General features: G+C 41.0%; 1 protein-coding gene across 6 annotated transcripts in view; it reads right to left on the bottom strand.

Annotated features, from left to right (window-relative positions):
• The window catches only part of LOC123511349 (thioredoxin domain-containing protein 16-like), a 548807-nt gene that overhangs the window by 493714 nt on the left and 40850 nt on the right, over positions 1-14243 (bottom strand). For all 6 annotated transcript variants that reach the window (XR_006676769.1, XR_006676768.1, XM_045267151.1 and 3 more), the window contains one exon: positions 13094-13201. Coding sequence is in view for 4 of the 6 variants with exons in the window: in XM_045267151.1 (XP_045123086.1) it covers positions 13094-13201 (108 nt within the window). In the remaining 2 variants the exon portion in view is untranslated. The remainder of the gene's footprint in view (positions 1-13093; positions 13202-14243) is intronic.

The following is a 14243-nucleotide window of genomic DNA, read 5'->3' as shown; positions in this document are numbered from 1 at the left end:
ACCCCTCAAACTACCTTTTTTGAATCTATCCTGAATAGGAAGATTCTCAAACATCTGTCACTTCACAATCTTCTGTCTGATCGCCAGTATGGCTTCCGTCAAGGTCGCTCTACTGGTGATCTTCTGGCTTTCCTTACTGAGTCTTTTTTATAGATTTCAGTGAAACTTTTGCTGTTGCGTTAGGCATATCAAAAGCTTTTGATAGAGTCTGGCATAAAGCTTTGATTTCAAAACTGCCCTCTTACGGCTTCTATCCTTCTCTCTGCAACTTTATCTCATGTTTCCTTTCCGACCGCTCTATTGCTGCTGTGGTAGACGGCTACTGTTCTTCTCCTAAACCTATTAATAGTGGTGTTCCTCAGGGTTCTGTCCTGTCACCCACTCTCTTTCTATTATTCATTAATGACCTTCTTAACCAAACTTCTTGCCCTATCCACTCCTACGCTGATGATACCACGTTCTTTCAGAGACGTCCAACCCTTCAGGAAATTAACAGATCACGCGGGGACGCCACGGAACGCCTGACTTCCGATCTTTCTAAAATTTCCGATTGGGGCAGAGAAAATCTAGTAGTTTTCAATGCCTCAAAAACTCAATTCCTCCATCTATCAACTCGACACAACCTTCTAGACAACTATCCCCTCTTCTTCAATGACACTCAACTGTCTTCCTCTTCCACAATGAATATCCTCGGTCTGTCCTTTGCTCATAATCTTAACTGGAAACTTCACATCTCATCTCTTGCTAAAACAGCTTCTATGAAGTTAGGTGTTCTGAGGCGTCTCCGCCAGTTTTTCTCGCCCCTCCAACTGCTTACTCTGTATAAGGGCCTTATCCGTCCCTGTATGGAGTACTCTTCGCATGTTTGGGGGTTCCAGTCACACAGCTTTGCTTGATAGGGTGGAATCGAAAGCTCTTCGTCTCATCAACTCCCTCCTCTGACTAACTGTCTTCAGTCTCTTTCTCACCGCCGAAATGTTGCATCCCTTTCTATATTTTATCGCTATTTTCATGGTAACTGTTCTACTGATCTTGCTAACTGCATGCCTCCCTCCTCCTGCGGCCAAGCTGCACAAGGCTTTCTTCTTCCTCTCATCCCTATTCTGTCCAACTCTCTAATGCAAGAGTTAACCAGTACTCTCAATCATTCATCCCTTTCACTGGTAAACTCTGGAACTCCCTCCCTGCATCTGTATTTCCAAATTCCTACAACTTGTCTTCTTTTAAGAGGGAGGTATCGAGGCATTTGCTCCCTTAATTCTGGCTGACGGTTTTGGCACTTTTTTTACTCTTTGGAGAGCCAGCACTCAAGTGGGCTTTTTTCTAACTTTCTTTTTTTTGCCCTTGGCTGGCCCTCTTCCCTACGTAAAAAAAAAAAAAAAGAAAAAAAAAAATTCAGAAGTGTTACACCACATTATGAAAGCTTGCATCAGATTTCCATAATGACTGATATACTTAAGTACAATGGGTCCTACCTATCCTATGGCGGGTACATTGCTCGGTCACCTACCTGTCCTTGCAACGTAACTAGAGAAATGTACCTAACCATGTTTATCCAGGTTACAAAGGAGTATCCCTAATGCCTTCCTGCTGTCAATGGAGTCTGGCTTTAAGGGCATCATATAATGAAGCAGCCCTTCTAAGACAACAGAACAAAGGTATTAGTAAAATACAGAAGACAAGGACAGGTATCAACACCGTAGGAAAATGCACATATGGTGTTAGGTACTCTGGTAGAGACTCATGTATGCGGGCCTCAAAATCTGAGATGTTAGAGAAAGAGAACTCAGAAACAGAGTTGGTAACAAATTTAATTTTTGTAAGGTTGAGGTTATTTAGGGTGTCTATTGGAAAAATAGGAAAGGTTATATTAGAAATAAAACCTTCATGATATTTTTCAGGAAAGACATGAAAATTGTCAGATTTTAACCCTTAAAGTACGGTGATTGTATCGGTACAATTGTAGCGTCACGTGCGGAGAGGCGGGGATCGTTCCAGGAATCATGATTTTTCCGTGCTAAACCTTTGAATCTCTCCCCATCACTATAGGTCCTGGGGCAAGTGGAGGTATCTGGCATCTTTTCTCACTTGCCTCTTTGAGCTTTGAGACATATGTTCCCTCATAATAGGTCATCTTTTCCCATTTCGAGGCAACATCTGGCAATCCCCGTGACCCGGAGGGAGGAAACGGTACTCCAAGTGATGTTATGTCAGTGTTACTCGGTAATGACATTGAGGACAGTGATGAAAATGAAGACTGTTTTTTTATTGAGACAGAAGAATGTGAAGACTCCCGTAGTGATTCTGATAGTGATCTGGGAGACAGAGACCAACCCTCACAGCGACGTTCATAAACTTCCTCATGTAGCATATTCCCCTCCAGCAATGCGCTGGTGTGTGTCACCCATGGTTGCCTCTACAGGACTGTGCTTGTCAGCCAAGTCACATGAATACCATTGTTAATAAGAGTTGCCATATTCCAGTTATTATAGAAATCCACAATATTGTAATATGTGGTTTCTTTTTCTTTTCGTTTTGCACATCATTTCATATATCTGAGTTCACATTATCTTGACATGAAAGTGCAAAAGTTCCTACTTTTACATCAAATTCAAATGCACAAAATGTATTGGTACACCGGCGTACCCTGATCATATAGTGCATATACGTATCCAGGGTGTAACACGACTTTCTGTAAATACTGAAAGAGGTGAGAGAACATGCATTTCTAAGCAGAAAATGTTATATACACATATGCATTTTAAGGTCTAGTTTATCTGCAATATGATTTTAAAATTTCTGTTTGTGTTTTTTATGAGGTGACGACGACTGTTGCTGGCTTGCTGCAGCAGCCGGAGATGCCACTTGGCTAAATACTGAATGTTTTAATGTTACGTTTTGCAATCTTACATTTAAGACAGATTGTATCAATGAGTATGCAATTTACTGATAAACATTATACGATAACATAATTGCTGTGATTAAAAGTAAGCACTCACGTGCGATACTATGTGGTACAATACTTATCACTGGGTGAGGAAGGAGAGAGAGGGATGGGGGAGTGGGGAGTGACTGATTTATTAATACAATCTATCTTAGTATAAGATGCTTCATTAACAAGTATAATTTAAAACCATCTTACGGGTAAAAAAGAAAAAAAAAAAAAAAAAAATTGAGGCCGCCGTAGTCCGTAGTGTGGGGCGGTCGTGGTAAACATGGGGCTGTCAGGGAGGGCCATTGTGGTCAGGAGCTGTCTTGACCATGACCGTTCAAAGTTTAGTAGTGGTGGTGGTGGTGATGGTAGTGGTAGTGGTGCGAGGACGTCCCTGAGCCTTGGGCGAGGCTGTTCAACCAAGAGACGAAGTGAATTTGCTGGGAGTCACGCTCATGAGGATGGTGTGGCTGCTTGATGGAAAGGGGCTGGAGGTACTGTACAAAGCTCAGATTCGCTCTTTTATAAAAAAATAAAAAGTCTAGGGAGTTGGGTATTCATTCCTTACTTTATACGATTTTCACTTTATACGGTTCCTTCTGGAATGCATCTACCATATAAATTGAGGACTACCTGTATCTGCTTTTCCAGCCTAGCAATATTTCTGCAATTTAGGTTAATAGCTTTGTTGTTAGCTTTAGCTACAGATGTTAATTGGTTATATCCATTTTTCAACTCACCTACATCCTCATTCATTGCTGTTCCAAACAACATTTGAGACAGTTTACCTATTCCATCAATCAATTCTCTTTTAGTGCGGTTAGTGACGGACAGACCTTCATAATTTTCCAAAGCTAAGGTTATCGTGTCATTTACATAGCACATCCGAGCATGTAAAAGGGACAGAATCTCACTAGGCTCCTCGGAATCGTCTGGGAGTTCTTTTTCCAAATTCCCCAAAGCCACATTCAGCCAACCTGCGACATCTTGAAGCCTCTCTGGTATTTCCACCAGAGACTCGTGGGGATAGGTAACCCAGAAAACGTCTTCAACCAGGTAGACCCTTCCCAGACGACTGGTCAGAGCTCCTGGCTTGAGAAGTGCAGGCTTTAAGGCAACGCTCGCATGCAGAATGAGGATTACCAAGAAGGCAAACATCTCTGGAATAGATTTAAGAGCTTTAATTATGAGGACGAAGATTATAATCATGGGTTGTGACACCATGAGTACCACCAAGCCGATTAGTTTTGTCTACATAGGCTGTTTTAACTAAATCTAGATTAGGCTTGACATCGGTCCGTTTAAGCCGATCGCAGTGCACTACTTCCAGCGTAGTTAGCAACAGATCTAGTATTTCAAATTTATGTCCATGGAGTTTGTTTACTACCAGATATGGTCCAACAAATTTAGGAGCTAACTTTGCATTTCTCTCAGGGACCTTAACCATTACTGAATCACTAATTCTAATTTTTACAGGTGAAGAATGCCAGTGTTGCTGTGAGCTCATGGCAGTTTTAGAGGTTTTTAACCTGTTCGTGACACCTTTATAGGTGTCTGAGAACACCTCGAGTTTGGTATTTTGCATAATCATCCACATTGTTAACAGGGTTCTGAGGACTGCGCAACAAGTTGTATGGAAATTTCTTTTCCACTCCATAGAGTATGAAATACAGAGTACAGTAAGCCCTCGTTTTACACAAAAAATGCATTCCTCAAAAAGCTATTGTAAACTGAAATTAGTGTAAACCGAACCCGTTTTAACATGTATTAGGTAGGAATACGTTCCAGCTCAGTATGAAAGTCAATCGAAAAAAGTAAACAAACTGGACATTATGTAGGTTGGACTGACGCTGAAAACAATGAAACCAGCCTTTGCTGGCCTTGAACTGCACATCTTTCACATCCATCTCAACCTTCAAGGTTTCAATAATAGACAGGGCCTTTTCTGAAATGAGGCTCAACGAGAGTGGGGCATGCTGGCGTGTTTGGCTGTCTATCCAAATTTTAAGTAAACCCTCCATCCGATCCATAATGGGTTCCCGATGTTTTGTCAGCAATTTTACCTGCAGGCTTGAAGCATTCCTCAAAACAGTAGCAACTGTTGACTGGTAAATTCGGGGAACGGCTTATGGCTGACGAGCCTTCCCGAAGTTCTTTTCTCATGACTATATCAAGCTTCGTTTCCAACGTTAAACTTTTCCTGGCTCGTTTAACCTTACCCACTTTTTCACCAAGATCCAAATTACGTTTCAGTGACATTTTGGATAAGAATTGGACTTCAATGCAGAGAATAATGTAAGTAAATCTCACTGTTATTCGTCGTGGTGGCACAAAAGTGACTGGTTGGTTGTTGGTCGCAGTGCAGCGCCACAATCACAGGCGGCAGGAATTTCAAATATCGTATGTGCAATTTTTTTTTCATGAATTGAAAAAAATGGTAGTAATTGTCAATTATCGTATCTGCGAATTTATCGTATACTAAACTAGTGTAAAATGAGGACTTACTGTACTTCCCGTAGACTCACAAACGCTACTGTTTATGCTAGCAGCAACATGAGGTAACCAATCTTCCCAGTTTTCCATAAAGCCATTTACGACTGGCCACAAGACATCGAGAATCTTCCTGTTCGTGCACTCTATCAGCCCGTTGCTCATGGGATGATAGGTTACTGTGAATGTTTGTTTTATCTTGAACTGTTTACAGATCTCCTCCAATACATTGTTGCTTGCAGAATTTTGTTCCATTGTCACTTAATAAGACCCTCGGAACTGAGTAAGGACAAAATAAGTTTGTCACTAGAACGTGCGCTACCGCCCTGGCAGATTTATCTTGAGGTGGAGCTAAAACTACGTACCTGCTGAAGTGATCAACCATCACCAGCACATACTTAGAGCCCTGATGACTCTTAACTGAAAGCTGTAGTACATCTATAACAACCACATCCCAAGGTTGCACAGGAGGAGAATATTCCAAGATTGGAGCAAGTTTAGGTACGCTACCCTTATGCTAGGCGCATTGTACACACTTAATTGTTAATATACTCATCTATATCTACACACATTGTAGGCCAATAATAGTTCATGCATGCAGCTGACAGAGTACGATCTTTCCCTTTGTTTCCAGCGATCGCAGTGTCATGAAGTAAGGACATGTGACTCGGGTATCACAAGTTGTGTTACAGGATCTCTTTTACCTGAAGTCCTGTGTCAAAAAGAACTGTGAAAATGGCACATGTATTTTTGGTAGGGTGATTTCATCACAAGACTCCAGAGCACATATGACCTTGCTCCAAATGTCATGCTGACTTTGATGTCGGGAGGCCGGCCAGGAGCCCGCTCAGCGACAGCTACAGGACCTAACACGTCACACAGAGGGCAGAGAGTTACTATGTGAGACATGACGCAACCTCAGCTGCAGAGGCCCACATAGTGGATGGCGCCAGGGTTGGACATTGAGTTAGTGGTTAAAGACGGTAAAGACACAATAAGGTGATAAGCTGAAAATATGCGACCACGGCGAACGATGTTTGTTTAGTAGAGATAAGGTAAAGATACTCGTTGTTTCGCTGGGAGGCCCCTCGCCTCCAGCTTCCCAGGACAAAGTGATCAAGTTATGTGTAGTGGCGACCGATGGTATCGTAGGATAGGTGCAAATATAAGGAGAAGCACAGGACGAAAAGACTCACTTTTTTCTGGCTCAAACATTTCTTCATTCTAATTTTTTTCGGTGTTAAACATCACCATGAAGACTGGGTTCCTCCTCTGCTTTGCCTTACTATTAAGTAGTAACTTAGAGTAATTTTCCTAAGTGTCATAGAGCTTCGTGCGATATGTACTGTGGACGTAGAATGAACTTAGAATATTTTTTGGTGATTCTTCGCATGTAGTGATCACACATGTGTTGTACCGTAGGACTTTATCGTGCTGGATAAGTGAAGTGAGTAATCTCAGATACTTTGATGGAAAGAAGTGGAGACGCAAAGTGAATTATATAATAATATGTGGCTATGTAGTATTGTATTGCTCTTGTGTTTAATTGTGGTGCTATTCTATATGTTAAGTAATAAATTTAGTTGGTTTTGAGCTGTTTTTGTGAAATATCCCACAAAAGAATCCACTAGCCTTGGCCATTCAACCATACCTGAGTTAACAGGTAAGCAGTGTAAAGTAAAACAGCTCACATGTGTAACTAGCCATTAAAAGGCCGGTTACGACATTGAGTATTAGCCAGCTCATGTAGGGAAAACTTTTGTATGGTAACATACACATTTGACAGTCAAAGGCAGTCCAGCATAATCCATACGCCTCTTTAGCGTGTACTGGCATTTATTGAGGATTCTGGTGTCGCGCTGTGGTACCAGCTTGTTGCTTATCCTTCTTACATTTATAACACTTATGCGCAGTGTATCCTTCACGCTGGCAGTAGTGACAGGTAAATTTTGGCTCGCCTTCTGCCATCACCGCCGTGTTCAAAGGGAAAAGGAAGCTCAGCGCTGTTTGAGCACCTTGGGTCGTGGCCACCGCTGAAGCAGCTATGCGATCCGCCACTGTAGAGGCAGCAAGACGAGCATCACCACCCCTTTCTGCAACTTTGGTTTTTAATTTTAGTGCGAATGCTTGCAAGTTTTCCGTAGGTTTATAGTCTAGGGACAAAGCACACATCTTACATCTCTATCTGATAAGGGTATAAAGAAAAATTCCAGAAATTTGTGGTTGTCTTTCAACACAATGGAGCCTCGAGTAGCCCAACCATTATCCTGTAGGTATTGGGTAAACTCAGAGGAGAGGCAGTTTGCTTCTGATTATGCCTGAATAATGTTAAGAGAAGCAGAACTTTCCAATAAAGATTGCAGAATATCACTGACACCCTTCAACAAACTGTGTTTTAAGTTATCACCAAAAGTTTCCAGGAAATTAGTCTTAAACTGATCATAATCCTGGTTTTCTGAGGGCTCTGTGAACTTGCTTGCACGCATAGCATGAGCAGCTTGCAATCCAGGCTGTAGATGCGACCACAAAAAGCAAATTTTGTCTGCCTTGTAAGTCTCAAATGCATGCCTCATTACATCTTCACACTAGTTAATGTACTCACGGGCAGAATGATCAGGATCTGTTCCACAGAACACTCGCACCTCAGCTACAATAGGCAAAACCTTGCTTACAGGTGTAAGTGGGGTTGAAGATCCACCACCACCTTGTGTGGGGTTATGAGTCATGCTGGTAGGATTTTTTAAAGACTGAGTTGTGGCAGTGTTATGAGAGGAAGGAGCAACTCTATGGTGGGTGCTACCACTTCTCAAATGACACTAATATCCTTAGGCTGATCTCCAGTTTCCTTTTTTTTTTTTTTTTCCAGTTTCTGCTCTTTTCTCAGCACTCTGCTGTGTGAGGAATTTTCAAATTCCTCACACAGCAAAGTTAGCTTTTGTTCTTTCTTCGCCATTTATTTATAAGAATTTATTTATCTAATTGGCTTATTTATTTATTTATTTGTATGAGTTTGTTTATTTATTTATTTGTTTTATTTATTATTATTATATTTATTATAGTTACTATGTATGCATCAATTTCAGCTTCAGGTACTTCTCAGGCAAGTTTGAGGTCACTTCAGACGCCTTGAAGAAAATTAAAGAAGAGAGAAACATAAAGACACACACATTGAATATTAGTATTAATAAATGGTGACTGTTGATACATTACAGGCAAGTGAATAAGGTGGAACATATAATACAAGAGAAAATTACATACTACACTACTAAAAAGGGCTCATATCACGTTGGTTTTTAAGCCAGGAAAATATGACAGTTCCAATAATTCATCACAAATATTTATGTCAGCAAGTGATGTAATTAGTTTAATATTTACTGTAGTGTCAGCTAACTGTTGTTTTCTCACCTAATACCTATAGTGTTCCTCGGCAGCAGCAATTGGTTACGTCTTCTTGAGTTATCCCTTGCTACTTGTAAGACCTTGACAGGCTGAATAGTGCCCCCTGTTGGGGGGGAGAGATGGTGCCAGGTTCTGTGGGTGCCTAATGTCGGAGTTTTCCGCCCAGGTAGGTGGGAGAAGCTCAAACAGGCCCCTCAGTTCATGAGAAGCCAGCAGGAATTCATCCACACCCACATCGACGTACCACGCCCAGTGTACCATCAGCGTCGAAGACATACCACGCCCAGTGTACCATCAATGTAGAAACACATACCACACCCTCCAATAAGCCGTATAGTATAGGAGTATAGTTTTTATATAGACAGGCTGAGTTATTTTGTTACTCAGCCACCAGGCGACAATTTGTAACAAAGAGGGAAGTACGTATCTCCCAAGGTGTGAGTGTGTGCCTCACTGTAATGCCGCGCTATGAGAGTTCCAGTGAAAACAGGCCTTTCACATGGGTGTCTTAAGAGTGAAGAAGGAGAGTATGTATTGTGGGGCAGCCACCACCCCACCGGCTAACTTGAGTCAGCAAGCTGGGTCAGCGTTCCTTCCTCTCTCCGCTGGTCTACTCCCCTCTCAGTCCTTGCTTTCCCATTTGAGTTCACTCAGGAGACTAGTTTCACAATGTATCGTTTCATCTCACGAACACAGTGTCTCCATATTTCTTTTGTTTCCTGGGTTTTTTAATGTTTTTTAGTGGGTTATCCCAACCTTTAACACCAATTTGTTAAACCATTTTATGTAAAGTGGGTTATCCCAACCTTTAACACCAATTTGTTAAACCATTTTATGTAAAGAAGATGTGATTTAGTTTGGGTAGCAGGCCACTGTAGATTCTGTAGGCCCACATAAAGTTATTAAGTTTATTGTTTTTATCAGTTGTTCAGCCGAGCAGTTCACTGGTTGTTTTTGGTGTTCTTAAGCAACCCAGGTTTAGAAGGAAAAATTCAGAATATAAAAGTTTGTATATTATGTACAAACTTACAAGTGCTGTCCTCACACGACATACAAGTACGTACGGATGTGTGTTTTAAACTCGGGAAAGTGTCCGTAATGTCACTGAGTTCACTGAGTCACTTAATTTCCGCAGCACCACCAGTTTGGACACACACACACTGTAAGATACCCGTACTTCCCAGTTGCCAGCTATACTCTTTCTGCCTCTGCCAGTCCACAGTGCCCAGCCTCAAGATACTGACAACAGGGCGTCAGTCATGTGACATGGGAAATCTCGACTGGGTGTTTTTTATATTGTTCATTACATTTATTTCTCGCTTGTAGTGATACCTAGATAAATTGCATCCTACCTATGGAGATTATATTAATTTGTTTTCATTATCTGAGTCAATCATGAGTGCAACAACTACTTGTTTAGTTTTATAAATAGAGAAGCACCTGCAACCCCTTTTTGAGGGAAAGGGGAAGTCAGCATTCAGAAGTGTTGCACCACATTATGAAAGATTGCATCAGATTTCTATAACGATTGATATACTTATATACAATGGGTCTTACCTATCCTATGGCAGGTACAAGACCCATATCTCTAGTATCAGTGATGGGTAAAGTGTTAGAGAGGGTCATGGCAGAGGTGGCCACAGGACAATATCCTCCTCTCACACCAACAATTTGGGTTCAGACCTCAAAGGTCAACCCCTGAACTGATGATACTTCTCATCAGACACTAGCAGGACACCCTTGATGATGGCAGAGACACTGTTGTGGTTGCCTTAGACATAGCAGAAGCATTTGATAAAGTATGGCATAGAGCCTTACTACAAAAGCTCCTTAAGCTCCATGCTAAAGGTATCCAGAGCAGCCTGTTACAACTTCTGGGGAATTGCCTGCATGACAGAAGCCTCAAGGTGGCTGTCAACAGGCAAACATCTGAGTCCCTGCCTGTGGAGGCATCAGTACCACAGGGCTCAATAATTGGCCCACTCCTGTGAAATATCTACATGGATGACCTTCTCCAGTTACTTACTGCCAGCAGTCACAGCTTATGCCAATGACTGCAGTCTCTCCTATAGCTATCCCTGCTAAGACAATGGGTGTGCTGCTGAGGCCATCAATCAGCTGCTACGAGTGATAGAGGAATAGGGTGCTCGCTGGCAGGTGACATTTGCCCTGGAGAAGATATAGGCAATGGTGGTCTCTCAGTCCCCAGCTGCCAAGGCAGCAATAGGAAGAAGGTTGTCTTTTGGTGGTGCAGCTCTCCCACTCCAAGAAGACATCAAAATAATGGGAGTCGACGTAGATCGAGGGCTGAGGTTTGACAGCCATGTCAAAACCATTGCCAAGAAAGTTTCTCACAGGATCTCTGCTCTGAGAAAGGTGGCTGGCTTCCTCAACAGGATCAGGAGACTGCTGCTGTACAAGGTACAGGTATGGACCCACCTGGAGTACACAACCCTCTCCAGGATGCCCTGCACTGCCAGAAGGTGGCTGGCTTCCTCAACAGGATCAGGAGACTGCTGCTGTACAAGGTACAGGTATGGACCCACCTGGAGTACACAGCCCTCTCCAGGATGCCGTGCACCGCCACACACAGAAGGAGGCTGGACAGCATCCAACATCGTACCCTACTGCTGGTGGATGCTGCACCCTGACCTCACCCATAGCCTTTTTTTTTTTTTTTTTTTTTTACGGTAAGGCCTATAGCGCCTGTAGGCACACTTGAAGAGTGTATGGGAAGCGCTGTTCAGCTTCTGCCCATTAGTGGCGCAGGCAATTTTATTTATAGTGGTACCCATATTAGGGCCCATATCACCACCCAAGCTCATCTTGAGTGTAAGCTCCTAGAACCTGGGTATCATGGTGACATGTAGGTAATTTTAAACCACTCGACAAATAGCAAAGTGTTTTAAGGCTGTACGTGGTGGGATTTGAACCTACGCGTGGACGTCTGCCCGATCCCACGCTCACCACCTTATCCACTACGCCACCGCCTCCCTAATGCCCCTATGCCTGAGCGTCCTCCCAACTCATTGGAACACCACAGAGATGTAGTGGCAATTGTAGTGTTCCATAAGGCACAGATGCAAAATATGCCACAGCTAGCAAAGCTGCATCATCCTCAAAGAGTCTCTTCATGGAGCATAAGAACAGTGCTCAATGGTGGTGACACCATAGAGGTACCGTGTTCCTGTTGGCTGTCAGCACCAATGCACCTTCGCACTCAAACACTCACAGTGTCAAACCGACGGCCCATTGCAGGAGACTGACACTGCCAACCCCGCTGACACTCCTCATGAAGTGACACTCTGTGCAGTGTGGTGAAGAAGTGAAAAGTGCTACATTTATATACTGACAATTTAGCCATAATATATCATGCATAGATATAAGATATATTAACATATTTAGCATACTAAGTTAGAAGTATTGCATATTATTTATCTCAAGAGTATTGTATATATTGTTACCAAATAGATGATAGTACCCTTGGAATAGGTAGCACATGACAGTGCACCTTTGGGTATAAAGTCGTCTTCTGTACAGAGTCATCTTTACATGAAAAGAAAGAGAAGAGAGAGAGAGAGAGAGAGAGAGAGAGAGAGAGAGAGAGAGAGCCGCAGCTGACTAAAGTGCACACTGCAGACAGCATGTTGGCGGTACATAGGGAACACATAGTGGCTGCATAATGCAACTAAACCAAACATGGAACTTGATTTTCTTGACATTGTTATTCCAAAATCACATATTCTAAGCATACATAAATAAAAAAAGTCTCTGTACTGAGGTCGCATCATATAAAAGCCTGAATTAAGTAGATATTTAAGCTAACATCATCATGTAATAACAATATACAAATCCATGACCCTTATCAATCAAACCAATTGTGACTGTCCAACCTCACTTGAGTGTTGGCATTGAATTATAATGCAAAATTCATCTTACAAGATGCACATGTATTTTTCAGGATATTTTTTGAAAAAAAAGAGTTACTTGTAAAATGAAAAATACAGTACTTAAACATTTTCTATTTCAAGTTTCTCCATTTAAAGAAAATTATTGACTATTGGAAAGATTTAGATATATATAAGATTCAAGGAACAACAATAATCTCGAAGTTAAGCTAATTAAGATAAAAGGACTAACTAATCTAATATCCTAGGCAAAGGCTGGGACTAGATAAGTCCGATTATGTATATTGCAGTTACAAAACTTTTCTCTTTGTTATATCATTACACATCTAAAAAAACAATAAGTAAATAAATAAAAAACACTCACCAGAATATGGAGATGGGGGCAACCCCAAGGTTCCAGCAGTGTAGGTGGTGATAGCAAATACAAACGAGGATTGGTGTGCATGGGCCACTTCCAAGAATGTTCGGTGTTCTGAAATACAACAGTAAAATTTCAATTATTGTATGACAAGCACTACCAAAGTATTTGATCTCACTCACTTCAACAATGTGAGAAATATGAAAAAAAAAAAAGATCTTTGTCTAAAAAACAGTATGAAAATAGAATATAAATTGTAAGTTTCTACATTATTTTGATTATGAACAAAATACATATTTTTGGGCACTTCTATATTTGCTTATATTTCTCTCTTTTGCTTTGGTGCCTTTTTTTCTACCTCAGCTTTCCCTTTCACATTATGTGAGCTTAGTCATTAAAGTATCTCAATCATACATGCTGATTACTATTTTTTTCTTGTTTCTCAAGATTCATTATTTTCAAGAGGAATTCACCTGTCTTTACAATTGATGCAATGGTACTTGGTTATTGTTCTGAAATCTTTAACAATTTTGTTCCATAAGGTTCTGTCCTACCTCCCACTCTTTGGTTATCATCAATAAGTCATATCAGTAAAACTTCTTATGCCTATGACTCTACCCTTCATTACTAACTGCCATTTGCCAGATTCAGCAAAAATTAAACAATTGAAAAAAAAAAAAATGCACATTATACCCAACTTCCCATTTTTTGTAACTCCTGAATCATACAGGACAAACCTTTATTATTCAGTGTTTTAGAAATTCAACTCCATAACTTATGACTTGGACACATTCCTCTAAACAGTTATTCCTTCTTTTTTTCAATGACATTCACCTATAACCCTCCTTCATAATGAAAACTTTACAATTTTTCTTTTTGCATAAATTTTTGCTTCAATGATATTGATTGGCTTCCACCCAGCTTTGTCCTTTCACATACTAACTCAATACAGAGGACTTATATTATTTTTAATTTATTTATTATTTCTTTATTTTTTTTATATAGAAGAAAGGAAGCAGGCCAAGGTAAAAAAAAAGGCCCACTTGATTGCTAATTCTCTAAAAGATTAAGAGAGTTAGCCAAAAGTATAGGACAAACATCTTGAAACCTCCCTCTTATAAGAAATCAAGTTGTAGAACGATGGAAATACAAAAGC

This window comes from Portunus trituberculatus, chromosome 31 (assembly GCF_017591435.1).
Source record: "Portunus trituberculatus isolate SZX2019 chromosome 31, ASM1759143v1, whole genome shotgun sequence".
In the NCBI taxonomy this organism is placed as follows: Eukaryota; Metazoa; Arthropoda; class Malacostraca; order Decapoda; family Portunidae; genus Portunus; species Portunus trituberculatus.
The sequence above is the reverse complement of the archived record's forward strand: the minus strand, read 5'-3'. Positions and strand labels throughout refer to the sequence as shown.